At 47.1% G+C, this 26836-nt stretch overlaps 1 protein-coding gene across 2 annotated transcripts in view; it reads right to left on the reverse strand.

Annotated features, from left to right (window-relative positions):
* Positions 1-26836, reverse strand: part of EFNB1 (ephrin B1) — a 370068-nt gene that overhangs the window by 224318 nt on the left and 118914 nt on the right. For both annotated transcript variants that reach the window (XM_085608335.1, XM_085608336.1), the window contains one exon: positions 5576-5927. In XM_085608335.1, the coding sequence (XP_085464461.1) occupies positions 5576-5647 (72 nt within the window). In that variant the 5' untranslated portion in view covers positions 5648-5927. The remainder of the gene's footprint in view (positions 1-5575; positions 5928-26836) is intronic.

Here is a 26836-nt window from a genome sequence, read left to right on the forward strand (position 1 = left end):
TAAGTTCCCAAAGTAGGCAGAAACGTGCCTTCCCTACTCAGATGAAAGGCGCAGCCTGGGATCTACAAAGACCCTGTTCTTTTTCCAGGGGTGTAGCTTGGTCAGTAAGATTGGGGTGTGTAAGCTTCACATTTTCCAACAATCATGCTGGCACCTAATGTTTAAATACATTATACCACAAGCAGGGGGCGTGAGAGCTGCTTAAGAAAGAGGCAGTGGGGAGGGAGAGGAATGCAGATTGATAGGAGTACTAAGTGAGAGAAACAATATTTTGTAAAATAACCAACATTTTGAGGACGTTCAGAGCAGAGATGAGAGACTGTGTGTGTTTTTGCCAGTGTGTGCATGCAAAAATCCCAGGTGAAATCCGACAGGCACCTCACCATACCGGACTGAAAGCATCTGTACCCAACTATTTATCGGAAAATGCATTCATCAGGGGGGTGTAACACCCCAAATACCCTCCTGAAGCTACGACCCTGTCTTTTTCAACCGTGGACCTCATCAGTGTAGGGTATTCAGTACCGCTGAGCTCTACTGAAAGCGCAAAGTGTTGCGCCATCAGAACACGTTCTGGCGGAGGTCTGAAGTTTCCTTTCTCAGAGCAGATGTAGGGCCTACAGAAGCCTTTAGCACAGCCTTTCAAGACCCTTCTTTACAGGCTCACACTCGCTCATGGAAACAGAAGGAGGAGCTTCAGCAGAGGAAGGCTGACGTACAAGGAAGATGAGAATACTTTGGACAGTCCTGTCAGGCTGAGCAAGCAGCTGGGATGCCCCTTCTATCGATACATTATTTAGAGATATATATATATATATATACCGTCATGAACGTTCCGAATCCAATCCAGAACTTCACACATATCCCTTCTTCCACAAAAAGGAAATAACCTATGCAACAAAAAGAAATCACAAAAGTAATAATGCAACAAGAACAAAATATACAAGATATATGCATGTAAGATTATAATGATGATATAAACGGAATCACAGTAACACACCAATCAATGCAGAGGATAATCACTATAACCCGTGGGAGGTCTTCTGATCCCAACGGTACCCTCATCCAAAACATCACTGCATTTGCTCCAGAAACTGTGGAATCCAACTGGGAACTGCCATGCTTGAACATAGTATCATGACGACCGCCCAAACAGTCACGCACCACAGAAGTTTTATTCTTAGGAATAACAGAAACCATACTCTTACTCCACACAACTTTTCTCCCGCCACCACAATCACAGAGTCACGAACACCAACCACTCTTTTGGTAGAAGAAAATTTGGAGCAACCCTTCCTCACAAAACCAGGTTTCTTGATGCAGACCCAATCACCAGGCTTGACTGATAAAGTTCTGCTAGAAGTTTTCACACAGGCTCTGTCAGCCAATGCCTTTCCCACATCCAAAACTTTTCCTAGAACATCATTATTCATCATCTTACGATCCATCCAACTCCTATTCAAACTAGTTCCAGCCACTCTTCTTCTCATAAGGGTGAAAGGAGACACACCAGTGACACTATACGGGGTAGTTCTGTACGTCCACAACATGTCCTTCATGACCTTCTTCCAACCCAAGTTATTCACCAAAGCTAACTGCAACTGATCTTTCACCACACGATTAAATCTCTCCACCAAACCTTTACTCCTGGGGTGGTACAGGGACGTCCTAGTGTGGCGAATACTATGCTTTTGAAGAAATTCACACATTTCAACAGACATTAACTGGGTACCATTATCGGTGACCAGTTCCTCAGGATAACCTTCTTTGGCAAAAACTTCACTAAGGAATCCAACACGACAGACGAGGAAATTCGTTCAACAACCTTAATGTCAGGCCGCCTGGATAAATAATCAATAAATACCAAAGCAAATTTAGGTGTACCTCTAAACACTGCAAAAGATCCAGAAATATCCAAGGCCAATTTGTTCCAAGGCACGGACGGTGGCTCAACAGATACCACAGGAGATGGTACAGTAACTTGGTACTTGTCACTAATGACAAAATGTTCCACCATTCTGTCAACACCAGGCCACCAGAAATCTTCCCTAATTCTACATTTAAGCGCCCTAATGCCACCATGACCATTATGGGCAAGATGTAAAATCTTCCTTCGAAGACCTTCAGGAACAACCGGTAAACCCCCTCTGCGCAAAATACCATTTACTACAGATAATTCATCACTCACTCTTGTAAACGCATCAAAATTATCATCTGAATCCTTACCTTAATCTTGGGCCAACCCTAAACCATAAACTTTTGGACCCTTGCCAAAATATCATCCTTTCCCAAAGATTCTAACCTCTTCTTTTCGCATAATGCCCCTTCCAATGCATTGTCCAGGGAACTCCTCACACAAACCATAAGCAACTCATCATCATCAAAATTCAAATCCAAACCACCATCATCTTGCACGGGTAGTCTAGATAAACAGTCCGCAGCAACATTCCTTTTTCCAGAAACATGTTCTAACTTGTAATGAAACTCTTGCATGCGATACTGCCACTTGGCAATGCGGGGAGTAGCTCTTCCACCAACACGGGTACAAAATAAATCCACCAAGGGTTTGTGGTCAGTTCGTAGAACAAATTCTCTCCCCCATAGGTAGGTTTTGAAATACTCAGTACCCCAACACATGGCTAAGGCTTACCATTGAATGGGCGAATATGTAGCCTCAGCTCCATGTAAAGCCCGGGATGCAAAACTATAATCTCCTCACTGCCATTTGTGCGCTTCTGTAACAATACTGCCCCAAACCAACGCTGCTAGCATCAATCATCAAGATACTTAAATCCTCAGTGTTGAAGGACTTCAAAAGGATGTGCAGAAACTATGCATCTTTTAATTTCTTTAAAAACAAGCTCACACTCACTTGTCCAATCATATCATGCAGTCTTGCTATTAAATTGTGTAACAAATTTGGCGTAAAACTCAACTAATCCTAAAAAGGACCCGAGTTGATCTTTATCTCTAGGTGTCGGTGCATCCTCTATGTCTTTCAAGATTTTCAATTTAGGTTTGATCCCATTGGCAGATCCATGGTGCCCCAAATAATCTACACCAGACTGAGAAAATCTGCATTTCTCTTCTCAATGTCATGCCGTTTACTCTTTAAATTTCCAAATCTTTTCACCCTAGCATCATGTTTCTTGTCATCTTTACCATATAATAAAATGTAATCTTGAAAACAGGTGACCCCACTCATACCTTTAAACAAAATGGCCATGACTCTTTGAAACACAGAGGATGCGGATGCCAATCCGAAAAGGCATGCAGATATAACGGAAAGCACCCTCTGGTGTGACAAATGAGGTTAAATGTCTAAAATCATGATCCAGCTCAATTTGGTGATCTGCTGCTGAAATGCCCAAGGATGTGAACACAGCAGCAGGATCTAAAGTAGCCAACATTTAATTGATATTGGGCAAAGGTTGGTGATCCACCCAAATGTTGCGATTAAGATCGCGGAGGTCCACACAAACGCAAAGATTTGTCCGCCTTGCGAGCTAAAACGATTGGGGATAACCATTCAGAACCTTCTATGGGTGCTATGTGACATGGCATACGATTGATCAAGCTCTTTTTTAAGTTCTTGTCTAAGACATAAAGGTACTTTCCTTAACTTGTGAACTATGGGAATGGCATTGCTTTTTAACACTATGCAATGTTTAAAACCACGCAGCTTGCCCAAGCGTCACCAAATACTTCTTTGAATTTGTTGACCCAATGTGAAGCATCAACGTCTTGTTCACTACCAACCACATTCAGACTTGGATTTATTAAACGATCTCTAGTTATCACTAACTCAGGATGGTTGGGATCCAAGATTATATTGAGATCACCCTGGTCATTCCAACCTAACAAATTTGACCCATTCTTTACTACAAATACATCAGTGTTAGTGGAACTGTCACTAAACTTTAAGTCGGCCTTAAACTTGCCAACAACATCCACTTTTTTTCCACCATACACAAATAACTTAATATCAGTTGACTCTAATACAACATCATGAAATTTTACGAATTCATCTTCACATAAGAGGGTAACAGGAGAACCTGAATCCGCCATAATATTTACACTACGGCCATTAACTGAGAGATTACAAAACGGAGGTTTCCTTTTACCAATATGTTTGATGAATACACAACTGTCAAACTGACTGGACTCCTCTCCACTAATCATTAAAAAAGATAACCATCGCTCTCCACATTTTTGTTACCATCATCGTCTTCACACATAGCACTAACAGCTTGCTTTGACTACTTGCTCTACAAATAAGAGAAAAATGACCTTTGCGGCCACACTTGAAACAAGTTTGATTCAAAGCAGGACAATGTTTAAAATTTCCCACATGTGACCTACTACCACACCTGTAACAAACAAAATCCTTATCGGAACTTAATGAGGCCCCGCTAGGTACTTTTACAACTTAGAAATTTTGATTCTTAGGTTTATCACCCCCACTTTTTTGTACAACATTCACTTCCTTCGATTCAAACTTGGGGCAACTTGTAGCTAACTCTTTCATACAAATTTCAGATTGTTCAATGCTTCTTGCCAATTTCAATGCCAGTTCCAAATTAGGATCCCCACTAGCTAAAAGACGTTCTTGGATCCTTCTATTGCAAGTTTTTTCAATGGGTTCATCACATATTATTTCTCCTTCAAATCCCGATAATTACAGTTCAAAGACAAAGTGCGTAAGGCTGAAACAAAATAGTCTTGATTCTGCAGGAAGTTGTGCCTGTTGTAAAAATCTATATCTCTCTAGTACTACATTCTTTTTAGGGGAGAATCTTTTGCCTAGAGTTTGAATTAAAGATGCATATTCATCGACAATGGGTTCAGCTTTTCCATCACCACTGGGAAGAACATGTACCATTTCAATCTGTAAAGTTTTTTAAATGGATCTACCCTCGTGACCCAAATTATACACCAATAACGCTTTTTTCTTTTTTGACGTGAATGTGTCACCATCTATTGCATCAAGATAAGCTTCACGCCACTGTGTTCAGTTTAACGGTGGAGAACCAGGGTCTGCTAAAAAGGGAGGTGGCGGAGATATTCCTTGCATAACTAAACGTGCATGCAAAGATAGTTGCTGCCAACAATAAAATGTAAAACGGTTTGTGTTACATTTATGAAGAGAAAACACAATCAAATATGTACTGGTCACCACAAATAAAATACTAAGTTGATAAATAGTGTCCGCAAACGAAATGTGTAAAGATGACAGGCAATAGTTAAAGGTGTGCCTATTACCGAATGCAAAGTAATACACAAACGTTGATCACCCAAATACAGCGATGGCGTAATGTGGATAACTTGAAGGCTGACAGGCAATTATTAAATGTGTGCCTGTCACCGTATATAAAGTAACATATAAACGTTGGTCATCAAAATGCAGCGATTATGTAATGTGGATACAATGAAAGTTAACAGGCAATGGTGTACCTATCAGTGTGAGCACAATCTACCGTAAAGATAGCTGCCAACTTATGACGGCGACGTCTTGACATCAGAAAGTTGAGGATTAACAGGCAATGGTGTGTCTGTCACCGTGAGCAAAATCTACCTTAAAGATGGACGCCGACATATGACAGCGACGTCTTAGCATCAGACGTAGATCTTCGTGGATAAAAGACATGTGCACAGCCGCGTGGTCACTCACTGCAGAACGAGATTAATGGCGTGTCATCCGCACGAGCTCCAACACGCGCACCAAAGTCCCGCAAAAGTCACGGTGGCGATTTGGCTTTCCCACAGCCAGAAGACCCCAGGGACGCCGCATGAACAGAAATGGGAACCTCAACGGGAGGACGGGACACCGGAAACCAGGAACGCCAGTACAGCAACGCAACACACCAGGACAGAAGGACCAGCACTCCAGAGAAGGCAGGAAACAGGCTCCAGGAGGGTCTCAGGCACTACAGAGGAAGTGAACAGACTGACGGTCACTCGTCGCCACTGAAAAGATGTACAAAGACCTACACAAGGTAAGAAGGAACGTTATTGACTGTCAGCTATCCACCTCAGGCAGCAACTGCCACCCACAGAAACCCTGTCATGAACATTCCCATTCCAATTCAGAACCCCACAATATATATTTTATATACAAAACCTTGGCAAAAACTCTTAACAACTAAATATCTAAAGACGCCCACTCACTGTCTATCTTCTCATTCTTCTGTAGTACATCACAGCCTAAACATCTGAACTTGTCTTGTTTAGAAAGGAATTTCTTCTCGTTCACCTTTGACCATTGTCCAGTCCACTTAGCGAACCCCAAACTTCCAACCCAAACTTCAGGGCTGGATTGGGAACAGCAACCAGCCCTGGCAGAAAGCGGCTTGACCGGTCCTGGGAGTGTGGGGGGGGGGGGGGGGGGGGGAAGCGGGAGGAGGTTGCTAGCAAGAAGCATTGCTCCCGCTTTTGTTACAGGGGGCTGATATTGCAGCACTGCTGCAAAATCAAACCCCCAGAAACAAAACCAGCCCCCACAGGCACAAAACCGTCTCCCACCCCTCCGGCCACCGGGGAAATGCCCGGTACATGCTACAGCCAGTCCGGCCCTGCCATCCTTCTATACACACAGAATTCTCATTAACTGCTCTTCACTTGCATCAGGCCCAATTATTTAAAAACCCTTAACAATTCCATTACTAAGCTAATTTCCACCTTGAGCCCTTTCACCTGAATGACCTCGGTCCAGCGTATGACCCTCCATTTCCTGGATTGTCCCAACGAAACATCCCAGTGAGTGTGATCCTCCACGACACCACATCTGACCTACATACTTCACAGAACAAAGATCCTTCAGGATATCCTGGGCAGAAGACTGCAATTTAGGTAAGAGACGAAGATGCACCTCTTTACAGCACATGGACAGTCCACCAAACAGCTGCCTCTCCCATCACGCATGGACTTTTGTTTGCCAGCACACTGCGCAGCACTCCACTGCCTTTTGGTTAGGTTTGCGCTGGAGTAATACCACAGACGTACATGCATGGTTATTTATCCTTAACGTAGACAGATTCTAGATACACTCAACCTCCTCCTCGAATTCAATAATTGAATTAAAGACTTTTGTATAGGCATTCAAGGCCAAAGTATTGGCAAGAGAGCACTGTGGGAGAATCATGGCAAGCTACATCATACCAAAGACTGCAGGCAGCTAAAGTTCAAAATATCAGAGTCGTTAGGTCTACCTGCAAGGTTAATGTCCATCGGTGCATCCTAGCTCAGAGGGTAGTACATTCCAGACCTGTTCATGCTATATAACACAGGAGGAGCTGGCAGTCACCTTGTTCCACCCCATCTTTCTCCATACTCTTAAAGGAACAAGATGTCAGACCTCCTTTTAGAGGGCCATGGAAGGGCTAGTGGGCTGAAACCATGGTGGTTGAGCCCTTTTACTGTTGTCCCGGGGCCCAACCTACCGTGGATCCTGGGCAACTAGGCCAAGTAACCCTCTGCAATCGACTGTCAGTGGTAGCTGTGGATGAGCAGACAAAGGCTCCCTCGGGCGGGGTGGTGTAAATACAGGCAGGTGAGCACAGCTCATAACTCAAAGTGCGCACAGTACGAGCAATAAGTACATTTCCAGTCTAAAGCTTACTTTTATTAAAAAAATTATTTTATTTCTAACGCTACATATTAAAAGGAATAATGACATTCATGAGCAGTAACACAATCCCCTGTAGGCAGGAGTTCCAGTAGTTGTCAGGCCCTCTTTCTAATAACGTGGTGGGGTTGTTCCCAATTCACTGGTGGCTACGTCCAGGGAATGCTTACTAGTAGGCCATACTCAAGAGTTCCCCTTTGACTCTCTTCTAATTAGTCAAAAGTGTCTATGATGCCACAGTACCATCCTTCCTGATGCAGCGGAGCGGGTAGGTGAGCCGGACTGCTCTGAGCGGGAGCAGCGACACTACGTTGAGTGCCCATATACTCCGCTGCGGTCTGATGAAGCCGCACTTGAATCCTTAAGAGGTTGGCTGCTTTTCTCCGGGGGAACATCCTACCGAGAGAAGAAGTGGTATGTAGAACATCACCACACACTGTAGATAGTTTTCATTTAGTCACTAGGTCCTGAGGAATCGCCAACTGAACTATTAGAGACATTTTATAGGCGAGAAACATGTTGACCACTAAGGGGTAGAGCGTAATTTTTGTCAGATTAAAACAAAATAGTCGCCCTACTTCTTCTTTTTAATCAGGTTGTGACCTCTCCAGAATAAAAATAATTATAGAGGATTCCCTTACCTGTTTTAACCCACACACCACATCTACATCTTACCAGGTCCCTCACATCCACGGCACCTATATGGCAAGGAACAAAAGATCTCCGATAAAGATCCCCTTTATGGGTGCCCGTCGAGCATTGCAGCGCCGGCTCGACGAGGTGCAGACCCAAATGATGAAGCATGACACCTAGCTTGCTGGGTGTGTGAGGGTCCTAGTTCCGAAAGGAGATATTTTCCACCTCCCCACCACTCCGAGTACTCACCAGGTGGCCAACTTGCCACCCAGGAACACCGTACCTCTTTTGTCTTCTAGTTCTACCCAGGGCAAGTACGGTGGACCTTTATCAAGCCCTCATTGTCCCCCTTGTTGTTTACTAACCACTGCCACAGTACCAGTAGCAGCTGGTCCCCTCGCACCCCCACCGGCCCAGTTCCAGTCTTAACCACTCAGGCTGTATAGAAGCGTTCAGTGGTGCAGTGAGTGCCCCCTCTGCGGGGGCTACGGATTCCTTGTCCAGTTTGGTGAATTTGGGCTGCTTGTTGTTTATGTGGCAGCACCCGGTAGGTGCATGTTCCCACCCTCGAGCAGTGCTGGGGGTTCGTTGCAGCAGTCAGAACAGCTCCCGCTCAGAAAACATGAGCTAAGTCACTCTTGCCCTCAAGGAGGTGGGGCTGGGGAGAGGATCCGATCTTCTGGCTCCTGACTGGTGCCCAATGAGCATGCAACGTCTGTTGGCATCCTTGCGGTCCTCAGGGAATCAGTCAGGTGCAGATCTCAGTTTGCTGGCTCGACTCGCCAGTCACAGCCGCAATCTTTCCGTGTGGGCAACGACCTGAACTCTTGGCCCCAGGAGAGCATTGTGGCACATGGGGTTGCCACAATGCTCTCCTTCTTGGCGCAGACTCTTCCAGTGCAATTGCCCTCAACACAGCAGCTCCTGCTGGCATACGGGGGTCACCGATAGAGGCAGACCGAAGTCTGGATGCTTGTGGCCCAATAAGATCAACGGTGGCCCGCTCTCGCATTCGGGGTCATACTTCCCACACGGTGCCCCTTACACGGCTCAGATCATGGCAGCCCGCTCCTAGCATATGGGGGGGTGGGGGGGGGGGGGGAGGGGGTCACTGGACTATTCCTGTACATGGGCAATGACCCAATTAGTGTAGAGCCAATCTCCTCACAACTCGCTCAAGGAGACTTCTCGGTAGGGCTCTCCACTGGAGCTCACTCTCTCCAACGCTCTGCTCTTACTCACAGGGCACACTGTGAGTAGGCAGGTAGGCAATGGTACTCTAGGGCAGGTCATCTGGGTGATGTCCCCCTCACTCAGCAGGGAGTCCAGCATGCCTTGTCCCCAGTCCTGGTCACTGGCAGAGGTCTTCCAGAGCTTCCCCTTCTCACATAGCCCGTTGGGCTGCTTGGCAGATGAAAATGTTTGGGGTCTCAATGTCCCCTTCTTGTAGTCCATTTCCAGACATCGAAATATGACTTAAGGTCTTAGTCTTTGAAATGTTATGTTGGGATTCTGCTGCTTTTGAAGTTTACGCTTCTCTTTTCATTCTTTCCTCATGAAAGGATGCTGTCACAGTAAGCAAGACTGCAAAGCTGATTGGCCCACCACGTAATTCATCGGAGAAACCAGCGGTCACACCTAAAGGTCAGCCACAGCGATGAGTCAAAAAGTTTAACCCCGGACTTCATGTCCTACTCTTCAGGATTCTCTTGTCAGACCAAACAGGCCCCTTCTTGATTATCTATCACTGAATCAAAGAGCATCCTTTTCAAGTGTAGAGGGGGGGAATCTCTTCCTCCCTTTCTCCGGCGTGTGTCCCACCCAGCTCACGGGAATTCAGCAATACACAAATCTGACCGGGGAGATTACTGTACTCTTGATTTCTTTGCCAGGTAGGCCTGGGCTTCCCAAAATGGAACCCAGGGTCCTCCTTGTAATGTACCATTGCAGGCACACTTGCGCTCCGTGTACTTCTACAGCGCACATACTCTCCAGCACTGTTTCCTTTATGTATTGTGCCATTACAGACACACATACATTCAGAAGACACGTTATGTCTGTGTAAACTGTTCAGTACTGAAGCCGTCATGCATTTTATCAGGACGAGCTATTTGCAAACATACACAATACCAGCACACACGTACCATGTCAGTGCTGCATAACACTTCACCCGTCATGAATTGTATTTCATGCAAGCACACACATCCAAGTACATGCTTTCATTGCGCATGCACTGCACTGCATCCAAATTGGAATGTATTTCTTCTAGGCATACACACATCCGGTAAATGCACTAACCACACATACTGCACAGTCCTGCTCTATCCCTGTACTGTACCCATCGCATGCAAACATACATCAAGCGCAAAGTCACTATTCCCGCGCAGCACTTTCCATCTACCTGATGTAGGCCAAGGGTGAGTGAAGCACACAGCAGCACAACTTTAAAAAAGGTGAGTGAGCCTGTAGGCCTCACTCCAGTGGCACAGCGTAAAAAGATCCTATTCACGACTACGAATCACTATACGGTATGCTGACACCACCGTGCAGGTGTAATTTAATACTTGTTAAAGGCAATAGCCTTCCATCACTATTAGGATAGCAACTTGGGTGCCCCTCCTGATCCCAAAAAACAACAATACGTGGGACAGGCCTATGGCATGGCGCACATGCATGATCCGTGTTTACCTTTGATAAAACCTCAGCATTAGGGATCCATAAAACAGTACAGCTGAGCACTCACGCAGGGGTGCACATCTTTAACCACGCGGAGGACTTTTCGACCCCATCATGAGATCCAAGTCTCAGATCAAGACCAGCAGCATTTCAGATATCTCAATAAATGATTCAAAGGGATCTGTTGACTCGCGTTATACCTCAATGATCTGCATCATAGTGACGGCCAGTCATGTCACCGAGCACAGAGAGAACGCATACAGTCCATGGAGATCAAGTGTAGAGATGCCGCATGACAGACAGCCGACCGCTGGATCCCGACCCAACAATAGATTTATGTCAATTGGATCAACTTAAATGATAACAAATCATTTTGTCTGATTGGCCATGAAGTCATATATGGCAAGGTCCCTCGTCATTAAGTTCTTCCATCTGTCCTACTCTTCAACAATTGTGCCGCAGCAAAGGCGTTTGAGGCACTTTCCTCAGCGCTCCCTCCTCTCGCACTTAAAAAATGTCAGTTCTCACGTTAAGGCTTCCTAGGACTACTCACCAAACGCTCTCTCACTCCTGCAAGTGCTTCAAACAGCCATCCTGGCTCGTATACGCCCTCCCGGCTGCTTAAGTACAACTTCGTCCCTATAGGGCCATGAAGAGCTGAGCTCCATTCCTTGTGACTACCCTAGAATGCGGGTGCTAGACCAGAAGACAAGCAGCGATACTGGAACGGTCTCACCCCAAGTGGGTGTTCCAGCTGAGTTCTGAGCTTTCAGTCATAGACGCTTCAGTGGATGACAATTTGCACGAGTTTTGATTTTCATAGGCATTTTGTCGTCTCACAAGTCTAGATCCAAATAGCCACAGAGAACACTACAAAGCAGGTTATTATTGTTGCATGAGAACGGCATCTCTAGCAGGAGGAACTGTACAGAGAAGAGGCGTGAGGGAAGTAAAGAGCCAGACACATCCAGGAAACTGACTGAAGATTTAACAGCCAGAAACAGGACTAGATGAAGTAAGTGGCCTGCGGCCACTCATACAACCTCCACTGACGGGTAATTCAAACAAAGCACGGGGCAATCACTAGAATGCAACTACACATTCAGCGACACCATAAAAGAAAGTGCACGGGTCGTGAAAGATAACAGATCACCAAACACCGTCTCTCTAAAACAAACAACACAAAGAAATCAGACACCAACAGTGAGAGACAAAATATACAACAGAGACACACTCTACAGCTAACCTACAACCAGCAACATCCACACACTAGGACATCACACACCACATGCCTAAAATAAAAAATTACCAAATTTAAAAGGTAAACATTTAACATGAGTGCTATGTCGCGCAGCACCTAAAAGTGGCGCGGGAGAGTGCAAAACAGAGCTTGTACTCGGCATCAGTGGTAGCACCGGGCCTCCCTCAGGCTCGTGGGTTGCAAAAACATCAACAGTAGCATGATCCTTACTTTTGTAGTTTATAGCGTGAACTCGACCCAAAGGTATTGAAGTGCTTTATATGAGCACCAGTTACGGTACACAAGGATACATTATTTTTTTTAGCAGGCACGGGAAGATTAAGGTGGCACTCACAAGGTCAAAAGGCATACATTTGAAGGGACACATGAACTCTGACATCACGATAGCAGTGTGGTGTCTAGAGTAGGGGAGGGTGGAATTTGCATAATCTCGCTCCGCAAAGCTCCGCGAAACAGTAAAAAAGCTCCGCGAGCACGCACAGTTCCGCAAACATGTGGAATTGCTTGCTCTGCCCATTTGCGATTCTTTTTTCTTGTTTGCGAACGCTGTTTGCGTGCTCGGGGGGTAACATCTCGCGAACACGCATTTTGAAAGCGCAAACTAGCAAAAAATTCCACTAAGCCGAGGATCGTGGAATTTTTGGCAATTCCGCGGAATGCGAAATTACCCAAATTCCGAGAGCGGAACGGAATTTACCGCCCAAGCCTAGTCTAGAGGTCTCTTTTAAGACTACCTGGTGATAGGCACAGACAACATCTACGGTTGTAAATACAGTTGTTCCACCCACGGTCAAATTGGGTAAAGGATGGCTACCAATCCATATTGCATTGTTATGTTTGTATAGGTTTACACAGAAACAAATCTCTCCAGAAATCTTAAGGGAAAGTACAATAGGAGTCATTCAAGGTGAGAATTTGATAGACTTTATGACAACTCCCTCATCGGACAAAATGTCTCTCAACTCCCCTCTTCCCCCCCCCCCCCCCATAGGACAGTGGAACATTACGAACATTGTTTTAGGTATAACTCCTCTTTCTGCATCAGTCAGTGCTCAAATCTCTTATATTGATCTACTGTTCAATTATATAAATTGGTGAGTCAGCTCTGGGATCCAGCCTACTGCCCATCTCGTCCTGATGTGGCCACTTATCCTGATGCATCACCTTTATCTGCCACATACACTTTACCTCTGGTCCTGCAACCCTTGAAATTGCTTTGAAATTCTATGGAGTGCCCAGGGTACCTCCCTCACATGTGTATATTGGTGGGCAGCAATTTCCTCCCTTTACACAGTTTACAAACAAGATACATGCCAAGAATAGTTTACCACCTGCAAGAGTCCGCCATCATCAGCACCTGCGCAGCATTAAGTGAGATCAGGCAGTTGGGAAGACCCCGGTACCACCTCTCTGCTGCCCCTTTCATCACGACATTGGGATCTAAATTAACTTCCTCATTAGTCTCATTCTCGCCAAATTATTTCTTCCTCCCGAGCACACTTGTCCAAAATCCCACTCCTTCCTACATCGATTACAAAATGTGTCAGCAGCCAAATACCTCTTTGAATTTCTCTCATATTTGACTGACACTTTTATAGCACTCCACATTAGCATTTAGTTTTTCTGAATTCCCTTTGTCTTTTTTTCACCATTCTATCCAGGTCGACCTTTCTGGTGATATTAACTAACTCCTGAATAGGGAGGAACTCTGATTTCCTTACAAATTTCTGGGAATGTTAAATACTCTAGACCAGCTCTTGAGCATCAGAGATTGTCAAACCTGGGGTAGCCCATCAGTTCTCTTTTTACTGTCAGTTCTCATCAATATTTGTTCATAGATAATTTGATCGAAGCGATTGTTTCGAACTCGCAGCTGATGTTGTAAGGGTAGCATTATAGACTTTGATGCCCACTCCCATATTCCCCTTGCTTGAGTAGAATTTAAAACATTCCATCACTGTACTTAATTTTTGACCACACCTAATTCCTATTTTTGTTTAGCTGTATATTCAAAAGTGTTCACATTGACATCGTTAGGTATTGGAGGCATCTACTTATATTGTTTCAATCCTACGCCCCGGAAACAGTTCGAGTATGTAGAGCTTTGTGATAAGTGCGCTCTTCCCACTCAAGAACTTCATCATGAGCGAGACATCTCGTACAATATATGCCCCACTCCATGGGGGGGTTCCCCGGGAGAAGGTAAGAAAAGAAGGTGGCAATGCCGGAAGAGGTAAGGAAATAAACAAACTACAATAAAAGAAGTAGTGATTATGGTTGACACAGGGTGGTAGCTTGGATACAAGATGATATGTAGGATGCAGGTTGAGCAGACACTCTTGATCTTGAACAGGAGAACTCAAAAGAGCCGGTCACAATCGTCTCTGTAGTATTGATGAATGATTACTTGTGTACACCACTGGTAGTAATGCAGTAATAATTAGTAACGTCAACTCATCTTAATGGTATTAATCGAACACGGACAGCTTTCCACTTTGCAAGCCATCATCGGCTCATCGTATGAGTTGCCTTCATGATGGCGCCCGTTGCAGTGAAACATACAATGAATGATTATTGGAACACATACATGCATGTTCTGAGAGATACATTAAACTTTAAAACGGTGCTCGTTGCTAAGAAGCATAGATGGGCGCTCTGTGGATGGCATAAGACAGCAGAGGTGTGACGTCTAACCAGATACCTTCATGAGTGTCACACACATGTATGCATCTCAGACCGCACACACGTGCGGACAGCAGGGCCTGGACGAAAACACAAAGGCTCCTACTTCTAACCTGCACAAACTCCTCCGAGCCGTCGCCTCACCGCCAGACACTGTCACTGCTCCAGCGCCGGACATGTCTTGCCAGAGACTCTATGTCACTGCTCCAACGCCGGACATGTCTTGCCAGAGAGTGACTCACTGTCACTGATCCAACGCCGGACATGTCTTGCCAGAGATTCTATGTCACTGCTCCAGCGCCGGACATGTCTTGCCAGAGACTCTATGTCACTGCTCCAACGCCGGACATGTCCTCACAATACACGTGGACAGCGATTCTAGCTGCTGGATTTACTCGCCGTCTTCAGTGTTGGAAAGCAGGACTGCAGGACACTTCTCCCAGAAGGAAACTTTATTTAGCAATGATTTTCACACACAGGTCAGGAGTAGCAAGCAGCGACAGCAGCAACCACTGCACCACCAAAGGCCCCCCAAGATTCCGCAATTGTTAGGAACTCTGAGACAGAACATAGACCGGAGCCCACCGTCAGCCGCTCGAAAGGGTACGGTCTGGCTCTAGTGGTGCCAGATGAGCCACTGGGTGAGCACTAGCAGGACAAGGAAGCAGGAGGGGTGCAGGGGAGGACTATGAAGGTTCAAGTTCAGAAGGTAAGGGTATAAGGTGAAAGGTCAGAGGTCCTCCAGAGCTTTGAAGTTTGATTAACGCCATTTTATAGGGCCCGTGTATATGGCCATCACTCATCTGTAGGGACATGAACTACCAGGCTTATAAGAGTCTAGGACCGCTTTTTTACCAGCCACCGATTCAGGTGCCTCAATGTATGAGGTTTACTCAGATCAAAATGCGCAAATAAATCTGTAATATTTATACATTTAAATTTGCAGCTTTTAGAAACTGCACAAACTGTGGTATGAAATCAGCTGGAAGAAAAAAAGTTGTGTAATTTTCCTTCCTTGTCTCAAACTGATCCGAAGCACACCCACATATCAATAAAATGGATTTTAATTTCATTGGGCAAAGTAGTAGGAATTACAACAACTTTGTGAACTTGCACAGACTGAGCACTACTTCCCTGGGGGAAATCTTCTTCTCAATCAATCAATCACTCAGAAGTTTAAGGGCGACTACTCACCCTTAAAAGGTCTCAAGGCACTGTGGTGCAGGTTCCAGTCCATCAAGGAGGGGGTCTGTCGAAGAGCCAAGTTTTGAGGCGTCTCGTGAAGATGGGGAGTGATGTGGTCTGTCTGAGGTGAAGCGGTAGGGCGTTGCAGGCTCTGGCCGCGAAGAAGGAGAATAAGCAGCCACCCGATCTGGTCTTTCTGGCAAGGGGGACCACGGCTTAGGAGAGCTGGGCTGATCGTTGGGTCCTTTGGGGTGCGTGGAAGTCGAGTCATTCAGGTATGCTGGTCCGGTGTTGTGGAGGGCTGTGTGTGCGTGGGTGAAAATCTTGAAGGAGATTCTAGCCTCGATAGGGAGCCAGTGGAGTGTGCGTAGGTGGTGGGAGATATGGCAGTGTCTTATCAGGTTGAGGACCAGTCTTGCAGCGGCGTTCTGGATGTTTTGTAGCTTGCGGTGTGGTTTTTGTTTATTCCGACGTAGAGTGTGTTGCCGTTGTCGAGTCTGCTGGTGACGAGGGTGTGAGTGACGGTCTTTCTGTGCTCGAGGGGGATCCATTTGAAGGTCTTGCATAGGAGGTGGAGGGTGTGGAAGCAGGAGGATGCAACGGAGTTGATCTGGCGGTCCATTTTGAGCTCGGAGTCCAGGATGATTCCAAGGTTGCGTGCGTAGTCCGTGGGGATGGGTGGGCTTACAAGGGCGGGGGGGGGCCACCAGGTGTCGTTCCAGGCGTCAGGGTTTAAGCCCATGATGAGTACTTCTGTTTTGTCAGTGTGGAGTTGTAGGCAGCTGCTTTTCATCCACTTGGCGGCAGCTTCCATGCCTTCTTGAAAGTTGTGTTTGGTTGCGTTGGGTTTGTTGGATAGGGAGAGGATGATTTGGGTGTTGTCTGCGTATGACACAATGTTGAGTACGTGGGTTCTGTTGCTGGGGGCGAGCGGAGCCGTGTAGACGTTGAAGAGCATGGGGCTGAGGGAGGACCCCCTGGGGGACTCTGCTGGTGGTTGGTGTAGGGTCCGAGAGGAAAGGAGGGTGTCTGACCTGCTGCATTCTGCCGGAGAGGAAAGTGGATCCAGTCGAGGGCCTTGTCTCGGATCCCTGTGTCGTGGAGTCTGCGTGTTAGGGTTAGTTGGGAGACTGTGCCGAAGGCTGCTGAGAGGTCGAGGAGGATGAGGGTTACCATTTCTCCTTTGTCCAGTAGGGAGCGGATGTCGTCTGTTGCGGCGAGGAGGGTGGTTTCTGTGCTGTGTTTTTTTCTGAACCCGGATTGGGAGGAGTTGAGGATGTTGTACTCTTCAATGAAGGTGGCAAGTTGGCTGTTGATGGCTTTCTCGATGACTTTCGCTGGGAACGGGAGCAAAGAGATATGTCTGTAGTTTTTGAGTTCGATGGGGTCCGCAGAGGGCTTCTTCACGAGTGGCTTGATCTCGGCGGGTTTCCAGTCATCAGGGAAGGAAGCGTTCACCAGGGAGCGGTTGATAGTGTGGCGGAGCATGGGTGCGATGGTGTCGGCGGCTCTGTCGAAGATGTAGTGGGGGAAGGGGTCCGTGGAGGCCCCGAAGTGGATTGACTTAGTCTTCAGTGTATCTTCGGTGGTGAGGGCTGTCCAGTTATCAATCGTTGGCTTCAGGGTGTGGGGGGGGCTGGTGAGGGTTCAGTGTGTTGGTTGTCTTCGTCGAAGTTGTCGTAAACATTCTTGATTTTGTGGTGGAAGAAGGTGCTGAGTTTGTTGCAGAGGTCTTGTGAGGGAGGAATGTCAGTAGACACGCTGGTTGGTTGGGCGAACTCCTTGATGATGCTAAAAAGAGTTCTTTGCTGTTGTGTGCATGTGGAGATTCTGTCTTCGATCACTTTTTTCCTCGTTTTTCTGGTGAGGTGGTGGGCGTTGGTGGCGACTCTGAAGTTGTTGTGGGCTTCTGTGGATTTGGAGTTCCTCCAGTCCTTTTCGATGCGGCGGCACGTGTCTGGACTCTTGAAGGTCGGTGGTAAACCATCTGGCTTTCTTGGCATATGTGTTGTTGTTCTTCTTGAGGGGGGCTATAGTGTTGGCGCAATCGGAGATCCAGCTGTGATGAGTTCGGGCTGCGGTGTTGGGGTCGTCGTCTTCCGCGGTGGTTGGGGTGGAGTTGCTGAGTAAGCAGGTGAGCTGGTAGTCGGTGATTTTGGTCCTGTTTCTTCGTGGGAGCAGGTGCTGGTGTCTCTGGATGTTCTGAAGGTGAAGTGGGCGCATCGATTTTCTCCTTTTCTCCTTCTGTCCCTGTATAAATCTGACTCCTGTCTTTGCCCTCTTGTAACCCTTTGGTCTGAGGCTCACCATTTACTGCCAGTACTTCAAGGATTTGCTATTTTGGCAGTTTTTGAGCCGAAGACCCGACATAAAGGTAAACTTTAATCACAAATCTCATCCTCCAAAAGAATTCTGCAGAATATCTACACATTTTTTTAAAACTTTGTGAAGTTCACAAAGTTGTTGCTGAATGGTTTAATAATATCATGAAGGGGGCAGAAGCAAAGAAGGACAACTCGGTATAAACTTAATTACTGCACCAAATAAATTTAAAAACGTTATCAGGATTTTAACAATTGAGCATGATTGCGTTACATAATGATACCCTAGACAATCTAAGCGTCAAAACACAAACTTGATTTGTGGCCGGTTCCACTTTCTTGGTTTGTTCACAATGCACTAATTTAGTGATGAATATTATTAAAGTAATTTTTTTTGGTTTGAGACACAATCTTAGTGCTTGGCCTTATTCAAGTGTGACATTTCCAGGTTACTTAGTGATCCTTAATATAAGATCTCGATCTATAGAACAGGATATGTGAGCTGTTAAGTTTGCCAATATGGCAGCATTTACGCTGTTTTAACTTTATCGCTAGTTTAGGGATTATGGGTGTTTTTAGAGAAGGCGCGATTGAGAATGTGGTAAACACAAAGGTGGAACTTTTTAGTTCACAAAAGATTCCTTCACTTTTTGTATTCAAGTTACAAAATTACTTAATTGCTGATAAACTCAGAAGAACGATTTGTAAACAAGAGACGGTGTGGGGAAAATGGATTCCTGAACATAGAAAACCATATTATCAAAATGAAGACCAAAAGGAGAAAAAAGTTATTGTGCATTTGTACCTTGGTGCTAGCTATAAAACAAACATGTTTGTGAATTCAAAACTAAAAAACTGACATCTTCCAAAAAATTGGGAGCGAAAGCGCCCGAGTTAATTTACTATTTTATTTGTGAATCCGTTTGTATTGGGATTGGGCAGAGTACAGAATCTGATGAGTCACACGGATTTATTCTAGATTTCCCTGGTTTAAGACGCTATTAAATCGGTCTTCAGCAAAGAAAAATACAAAATGGCCCCGATTTGGGAAGGATGCTCTGCTAGCGTGAAACAGTGATTTCTGTTCTGTTTGGGTGAAGATGGTTTTAAAATTGATTCATGCCATTAACAACTATAATTCAGTCCTGTTTTAAGGCAAACTTGAAAATGTATTTCTGGCTATAAAATAATCTTAAATAGGAGAACATTTTAGTACCTCAGGTCCATTATTCATAAAAAAAAAAAGAGCAGAAACAGTTGGAATGCCACATTCTCTGCTTGGGCGTCGCACCACATGGCGCCAATTCATGTTCGATATTAAACATTTGAATAAACATGTAGATATTACACGCTGATACAATTCTCATGCAGGAAATGATATTGGTGTACCAGGAAAAGTGCAAATATTAATGTAGGAAATGAAAGAAGAGCGCCCGGGAGCGCCGCCTGCATTAAAATTGATTTGTGGAAATATCGCGTCAGACTTAATCACACGCCCTTTGTTCACAAATTCTAAGGATGGGCGACGAGCAGATTCAGGTGACAACATCCACCGCCCACAGCAAATAGTGGAGTCAGTACCACGTGACCACCCAATCAATAAAGTGTTAAAAATTAGCCGTGACGGGTTACCGTGCTATGGATCTAAGATTGGACGAGGTCGGAGGGTCCCCTGCGAGGGAGGCGACGGCAGCGGGCAGCACCACAGACAGAACTGCCTCTAGGCGCTTTCAATTCCAGGAGAAGGGCCTTCTGATGAAAGAAGCGCCTACTACTGATGTTCCTCCGGTTTCTAAGCACTGCTAGTTTTTGGCGTAAGCCAAGAGAATTTTCAAATGGAGATTAAATATCAGGTATTCAGCTCAAAAGTTTGCAAACAGAGCAAATCTCTCTGAAGCAGCCTCAGAAAATGGCGAGTCTCAGACCAGAGGTTTGCAAAATTGCATGGAGGGAGTTTCTGTATTTAATGTGCAACGTAAGTGCCGATGCCAAAGTTTTGCTTACAGGCCTACGGCAGGCACTATGGCAGAGATGCTAAATACAAAGCTTACGTAGTCTTTATCCCACCTCGGACACCCCCCCTTTATTCCACCTCTTCCACCACCAGACACTCCGGGCCTCTTTATCTCACCCCTGCGGGTCCTTTTTCATCTCTACTAACTCCTCTTGTCATTCTGTCTTTCTCTTCCTCTTTCGTTCCCCGTTTTGTGTCGTTCTCTCTCTTGTTCTGGATCAAAGTCTGTTGAGGAAAAAACAGTTTCTAAAAAGGAGAGTCCAGGGGCCCCACCAGCTCAAACGAAGCAATGGGCAGCTCCCTTCTGACAGGTGCAAAAAGTACTAAACACTGGCATTAAAAGGGAGGCGGAGCACTGGCTGTTCTTGGGCCCTTCGGGGTGTAATATGTGAAACTCTTCTGCACTACATCTACCATGATGCACTTGGGAGGACTCTTTAAGGAGTGGGTAAGCAGTGTGGGACCCTTCTGTTGAATCCTGATGTATAAGACCGTCAGCAACAATAACTGAGAAACAGGTACAAGAAAGGCTTTCAGAAAGTCAGGTCCTCTGCATCAGAAATCCAAATCAGGATTCTGGATCAGGATTGGGAGACTGCTCTCCCAGCGCGCAGCTCCACCGTGATTGCCTCTGCCCCCAGTGCCCATTGCCGATTGCAGTTCAAAGCCTTGTGCCTCGCTCTGCTCCTGTCTTTGTTTAGCCTGCCCCCTCTTGCTTCTCTTTTGCCTGCTTTCTCTGCCCACTCTGCTCCTGCCCTTTTCTTTTCCTCCTTTTTTCCTCCCCCCGTATTAGCTTCTACGTTTCTCTTTCCTCTTCTGCGCCGTCGTTTTTCCTGCCGCTGATGCCTCCGCGGCCTCTGCCCCTCCAGCGTGCTCCTGCCTCCCAGCTCTCCCACCTGACCCCTACTTAATGGCAGCCGCTGCGCGGCCGTGCAGTGGGAGCATAGCTGGCACGCCAAAGGCAAGCCCGTCCGTGACACAACTGGGACCAGCGCAAGAGGACCCTGGTCCTCCGACCCTCCAGCGTTACAGGCCCTTGGCTCTCTATGCACTCAACATTAGCAAGAACAACAACTACAAGCTTTCTTCACCTATCGACACCCACGGACCCTTCACCTGCAGACTAACTGCCGCCACTCCTTTCCCTCCACCCTCCAACATCAACTCCATCGCATCCCAAACCCTGCATTGCATCCTCCCCAACATCCACTCCCTCCACCGACATGCCACGGAAATCTGGGACCTCCTCGACAGCACCACCCCAGAGGTCTCCTTCCTCACTGAGACCTGGACAAAGGCTGCCTCAGTACAGGACATTGCGATCACCATCCCCGAAGCTACAAAATCACCCGGAAGGACCGTCCCAGAGGAGGCATCACCATCGCCTACAAGTCGAACCTCCGACTGAGTACCTACACGGATGGGCCCACAGACCTGATGGAACACCTCCACTTCAAGATACAGACCAACCCGACCACCACCCTCCACTCCAAGGCACCCTCATCTACACATCGCCAGACCCGGTGCACCTTTCTCCGACTCCATCACAGATATTGTGAGAAGTTGGCCTGGCATATGCTGGTCACTAGTTATAGTGGCCACCTTGCACCAGTCCAATTCGACTCTTATGGCGATAGGTTAAAAGACAACCTTTAAAGAAAGCTATCCTAGTGGTAGCTGTGGAGAGCAACCTTCAGGCTAAGTCTTGAAGGAGTGTTAAGCTTATTGTTTTACCATAGATAACCTCTTGAATGACCAAATGAAAGAGTAGTCCACACAGGTATATATATAAAATATATGTATTTATTCTAAACAGAATCCCACAAGTCTCTTTATGAGACTAGAGGTAAAGTTACAATTCAAACAAGCATTTATAGATGCAATAAATAGCACTGGAATCACAGGGCCCCAGGGGGGGACCAAACCATACATTAAAAAAGTGGTATAAGAACCACGACAATTCTACAGACAATGCCTAGGGCATTTAGGATCGCTGGCCCCTTAAGAATCCACCCCAGGTTATGAGGAAGGGGACCCACGGGAGGCGCGTGCAGTGGAAATAGCTGCTATCGGGATCTACATTAAAGCCTATGGAGAATGTCGCGGTTTGATTTAAACAGATTAAAGACACTTCTAGCAGGAGTTCAAAGTTAAAAACTTAGATTTAAGCTTTTGAGGAGCCCACTACCATGGGACTACCGAGGTACCACTGTTACCTGCCCCAGGGAAGCCGGATGCATGGGTCGTTTTCGATGTCGGGTCGCGGGCTGATTTTCAATGGGAAAATGTAAAAAACTGCTGCTAGCCAAAAGAGTCGATGATGCCGTGAAGATTGAAGTTGTAGATCTTGTAGAGGAGAACCTGAAAGCAGAGGGGACAGAGTCTGGGTCACGGCATAGTGACCAGGGAGCTCAAGGAAAAGAGCCCTTCAATGTTGGCTGCTTCAAGTGGAAAAGGTGTAGATTGGATCTGCAGCCACGGGCTCCGGGAGGCTTCAAGGAAGGCCAGCTTCTGGAGGGCAACTTTCCCACAAAGGATGAGGGTCACTGCGGTGTTAGTGTCCGGATTGGATCCACTAAGCCTTGGCAACCGCAACCCACGCAAGATAAACAAATCAGCTACTGGTGCAGACCCACGAGGTTTGTGAGAGGTCTCCTTCAAGGAGACTGTAGAGCAGGCCTGGAGCAACCAGGGGAACTCTTAAAAGTAAAGATTGTCCTCCGCCAGGGCCCACAAGTCAAGAGACAAGGGACTGCGGAAGGCAGCAATTTGGGGTGTGTAAAAGGGGGCCCACGGGCCACCGGAGTGAGCTAGGACGCTGAACTTTGACACAGTTACTGCTGAGAGGTTGGCTCAATATTGAGCCAAAACACAACTTCCCCACTGGTCAGGGTCGTGTGCTACGCAAGAGGTGGCTGGTGTCCTGGGGTATCCGGGATCTCGGCACCCACACAGTCCACAGTGCCCAGACTCGCTGGGCACGCTCACTGGCCTCTGGGATGCGCTGGAAACCCACCTCACGGTTGAGAGGAGTCGTCGATGTCCAAAGGAGCAGTGAAGTTCCAACCGGGTCACTTGCAGTGTTGCAGGTGCCTGCCAAGCAGAGGGGTAACTCCTTTACCCCACGAGAGATTTCTTCAGTCAGCTGGGCAGCAGCTCGTCGAAGGTCAAGTCTGTGAAGTCCAAGATTAATCTGATTCTCCGGGGACACGTTATTCACCTTTATCCACAAGATTAGGGGAGTGTCCAGATCAGTGTCCACCAATGGTAGTTGAGGCGGGAAAGGGTGGCTACACCCTCTCCCCTTTGTGTGTTTCCCGCCTGGGCGAGGAGCAGGATGCCCCTGAACTGGTGTATGCAGAATGTAGGCGCTGTAGCAGCCTACGTGTAACTCTGAAAGGCATCCTATGGTGCACCCACCCAGTTCCAATCCACATAGTCTGTCTGGGAAGGTGCTGGCACCTCCCTGCAACAGGATCCCTATTGTCCAGCTGCAGAGGCTGGGGTTTTGCCCAGCAACAGGCAGCCAGAGTCGTGTGGGTTGCGAGTAGCATCCATTTTGTGATACGTGTGCACTTTTAAATTGGTGTCTAAATTCTGCTGCTTTTCCCATATCGCCCCTCTAGCAGGGGGGAATCATGCCCTCATGCCCATGACCGGACTGGGGGTATGATTCCTACATGTTTGACACCAAACATGATATGGTTCTGTGTAGCCATTCTCAAGTTATCACGCTATTGCGATATACCTATAATGCGGTTAAGAGTATATGGTATGGCTACACTACAAACAACCCAGCAGTGGTTTTACGAGGGTTGCAGAGGGGCCATACTCAGGTAGGGGTCCCCCCTCACACATATCTCAGCACCCTGCCTTGTAGGATTAGCAAGGCCTGCTTGAGGGGTGACCAATGAGAATACATGTGTTGTACATTAGGTGGGATACAGGGTACCTGTATCCCTGTAAGGGGGTGCAAGCACCACCTTACCCAGACTACAGTAGTGGTCTGGTGGTGTCATTTGGTATGGCTGTCCCAGGGTGGCACAATAAGTGCTGCATCCCTGGTAGGCCTCTGAGGGACCCATGCCCTGGGTACCTAGGGTACCATCTACAAGGGCTGACAGGGTATCCTCAGTATCCAATTGGGTTGTCCCTAGGGTACTCACATCAGTTTAGAGAATAAGCAGATAGGCTGGGGTCCTGGATAGCAGGGCCACAGCCTGGCTGGAGTACTGAATACTGAAATATTTATAAAGCGCTCGAATGCCGAGGCGTCTTGGCGCTGAGATGACGTTGAGAACGGTGAGAGTAGGTCTTAATGAGGAGAGAAAAGCCAGGTTTTTAATGTCTTCCTAAAACATTGTTTAGATTTTTGTGAGCGCAAATGGGAGGGCAGAGAATTCCACAGTCTGGAGGCCTGGTACGAGAAAGACCTGCCACCCCATCGCATTCTTCTTATTCTTGGGTGGCATATTAGATCAAGGTTGGCTGACCTTAGTGTACGCGATGGCACATAGCGAGGGAGAAGTTTAGACAAGTCATCAGGAGTCATAAAACAGTCAAAACATCAGCAAAAAGTTGGGGGCAACTATGCAGTCGATGCCACTCTCCTACAGATATCATCACCCCGCAAGCCATCACCTCCACCGACTGACTACACTTTGCTGGGAGACCTCAACTTCCACCTCGACAACCACCAAGACCCCAACTCCACCTCCACCTCCCTCCTGGACAACCTCCTCAACATCGGACTCAAACAGATCTTTCTAGAACCCACGCACTCAGCAGGACACACCCACAACCCCATCTTCACAGCAGTAAACTCCATCACCTTCAGCCACACTGCCGAACTCCCATGAGCGGACCATCACTGCATCATATTCACCTTCAAAACTACCACCAGTCGCAAACGTCCAGACCTGCTCCAGGGCAGGAATTGGAACAAGATCTCTGACTAACAGCTCACAACCTCCCTCAGCATCTCTGTTTCCACCACCTCAGATGACGACCCAACCACCGCCGCCCGTACCCTACACAATTGGATCACCGACTGCACCAACACCATTGCCCCCCTCAAGAAAACTTCCAACCCACGCACTAAGAAATCCAGCTGGTTCTCCACCAAACTCTGAGAATCTAGACAAACCTGCAGACACCTGTGTAAGTTATGGAGGAACTCCAAAACCACAGCAGACCTCAACAACTTCAAAGCAGCCTCCGCCGCCCACCACAAGCTCATCAGATACTCAAGAAAGAAAGCACTCCAGGACAGAATCTCCACCCACGCACAGCAAGGAACTCTTCGGCCCAACCAAACAGTGTGACAACGGACATCCCACCCTCCCAGGACCTCTGCGACAGACTCCGCACCTTCTTCCACCACAAAATCAAGATCATCTATGATAACTTCGAGGACGACAACATACACGCAGAAACAACCACCGTTCCCTACACCATGCAGCCGACACTTGACAGCTGGACTGCCCTCACCATTGAATACATCCTGAAGACTATGAAGTCAACCCATCCCGGGGCCCCCACAGAACCCTGCCCCCACCGCATCTACCACAGAGCCGCAGATATCATTGCCCGAGCTTCAACGAATAATCAACCGGTCCTATGAGACTGTCTCCTTTCCCAATGACTGGAAACATGCCGAGATCACCACTCTCCTGAAAAAACCCCTCGGCGGACCCCACCGACCTCAAGGACTTCAGACCGATCGCCTTACTCCCGTACCCAGCGAAAGTCTTTGAAAAAGCTGTCAACAGTCACTTTGCCTCCTTCATAGAAGAAAACAACATCCTCAACTCTTCCCAATCAGGCTTCAGAAAGAAACACAGCACCAAAATCACCCTCCTCGCTGCAACAGACTACATCCGCTCACTCCTAGACAGAGGAGAGACTGTGGCCCTCATCCTCCTCAACCTCTGCAGCCTTCAACACAGTCTCACACCGCACAATAGCCCGCAGAATCCACGACGCAGGAGTCTGGAACAAAGCCCTCGGATGGATCTGCTCATTCCTCTCCGGCAGAACACAGCAGGTCAGACTTTCTCGGACCCCACACCGACCACATGCGGGGTCCCCCAAGGATCCTCCATCAGCCCCACCCTCTTCAACGTCTACTTGGCCCCGCTTGCATCCATCGTCAGAGCACATGGACTTACCATCGTATCATATGCAGACAACACCCAGCTGATCCTCTCCCTATCCAATGAACCCAACATCTCCAAACATAACTTTCAAGAAGGAATGGAAGCAGTCACCAGGTGGATAAAGAACAGCTGCCTACAACTAAACATGGACAAAACCGAAGTGCTCATCATTGGCCCACAACCCAATGCCTGGAACGACACCTGGTGGCCCCTTGCTCTCGGGAACCCACCCTCCCCCACGGACGCAACCTCGGAATCATCCTGGACTCCGAACTCAAA

The sequence above is a fragment of the Triturus cristatus genome, chromosome 5_2 (assembly GCF_964204655.1).
Source record: "Triturus cristatus chromosome 5_2, aTriCri1.1, whole genome shotgun sequence".
NCBI classification, from domain to species: Eukaryota; Metazoa; Chordata; class Amphibia; order Caudata; family Salamandridae; genus Triturus; species Triturus cristatus.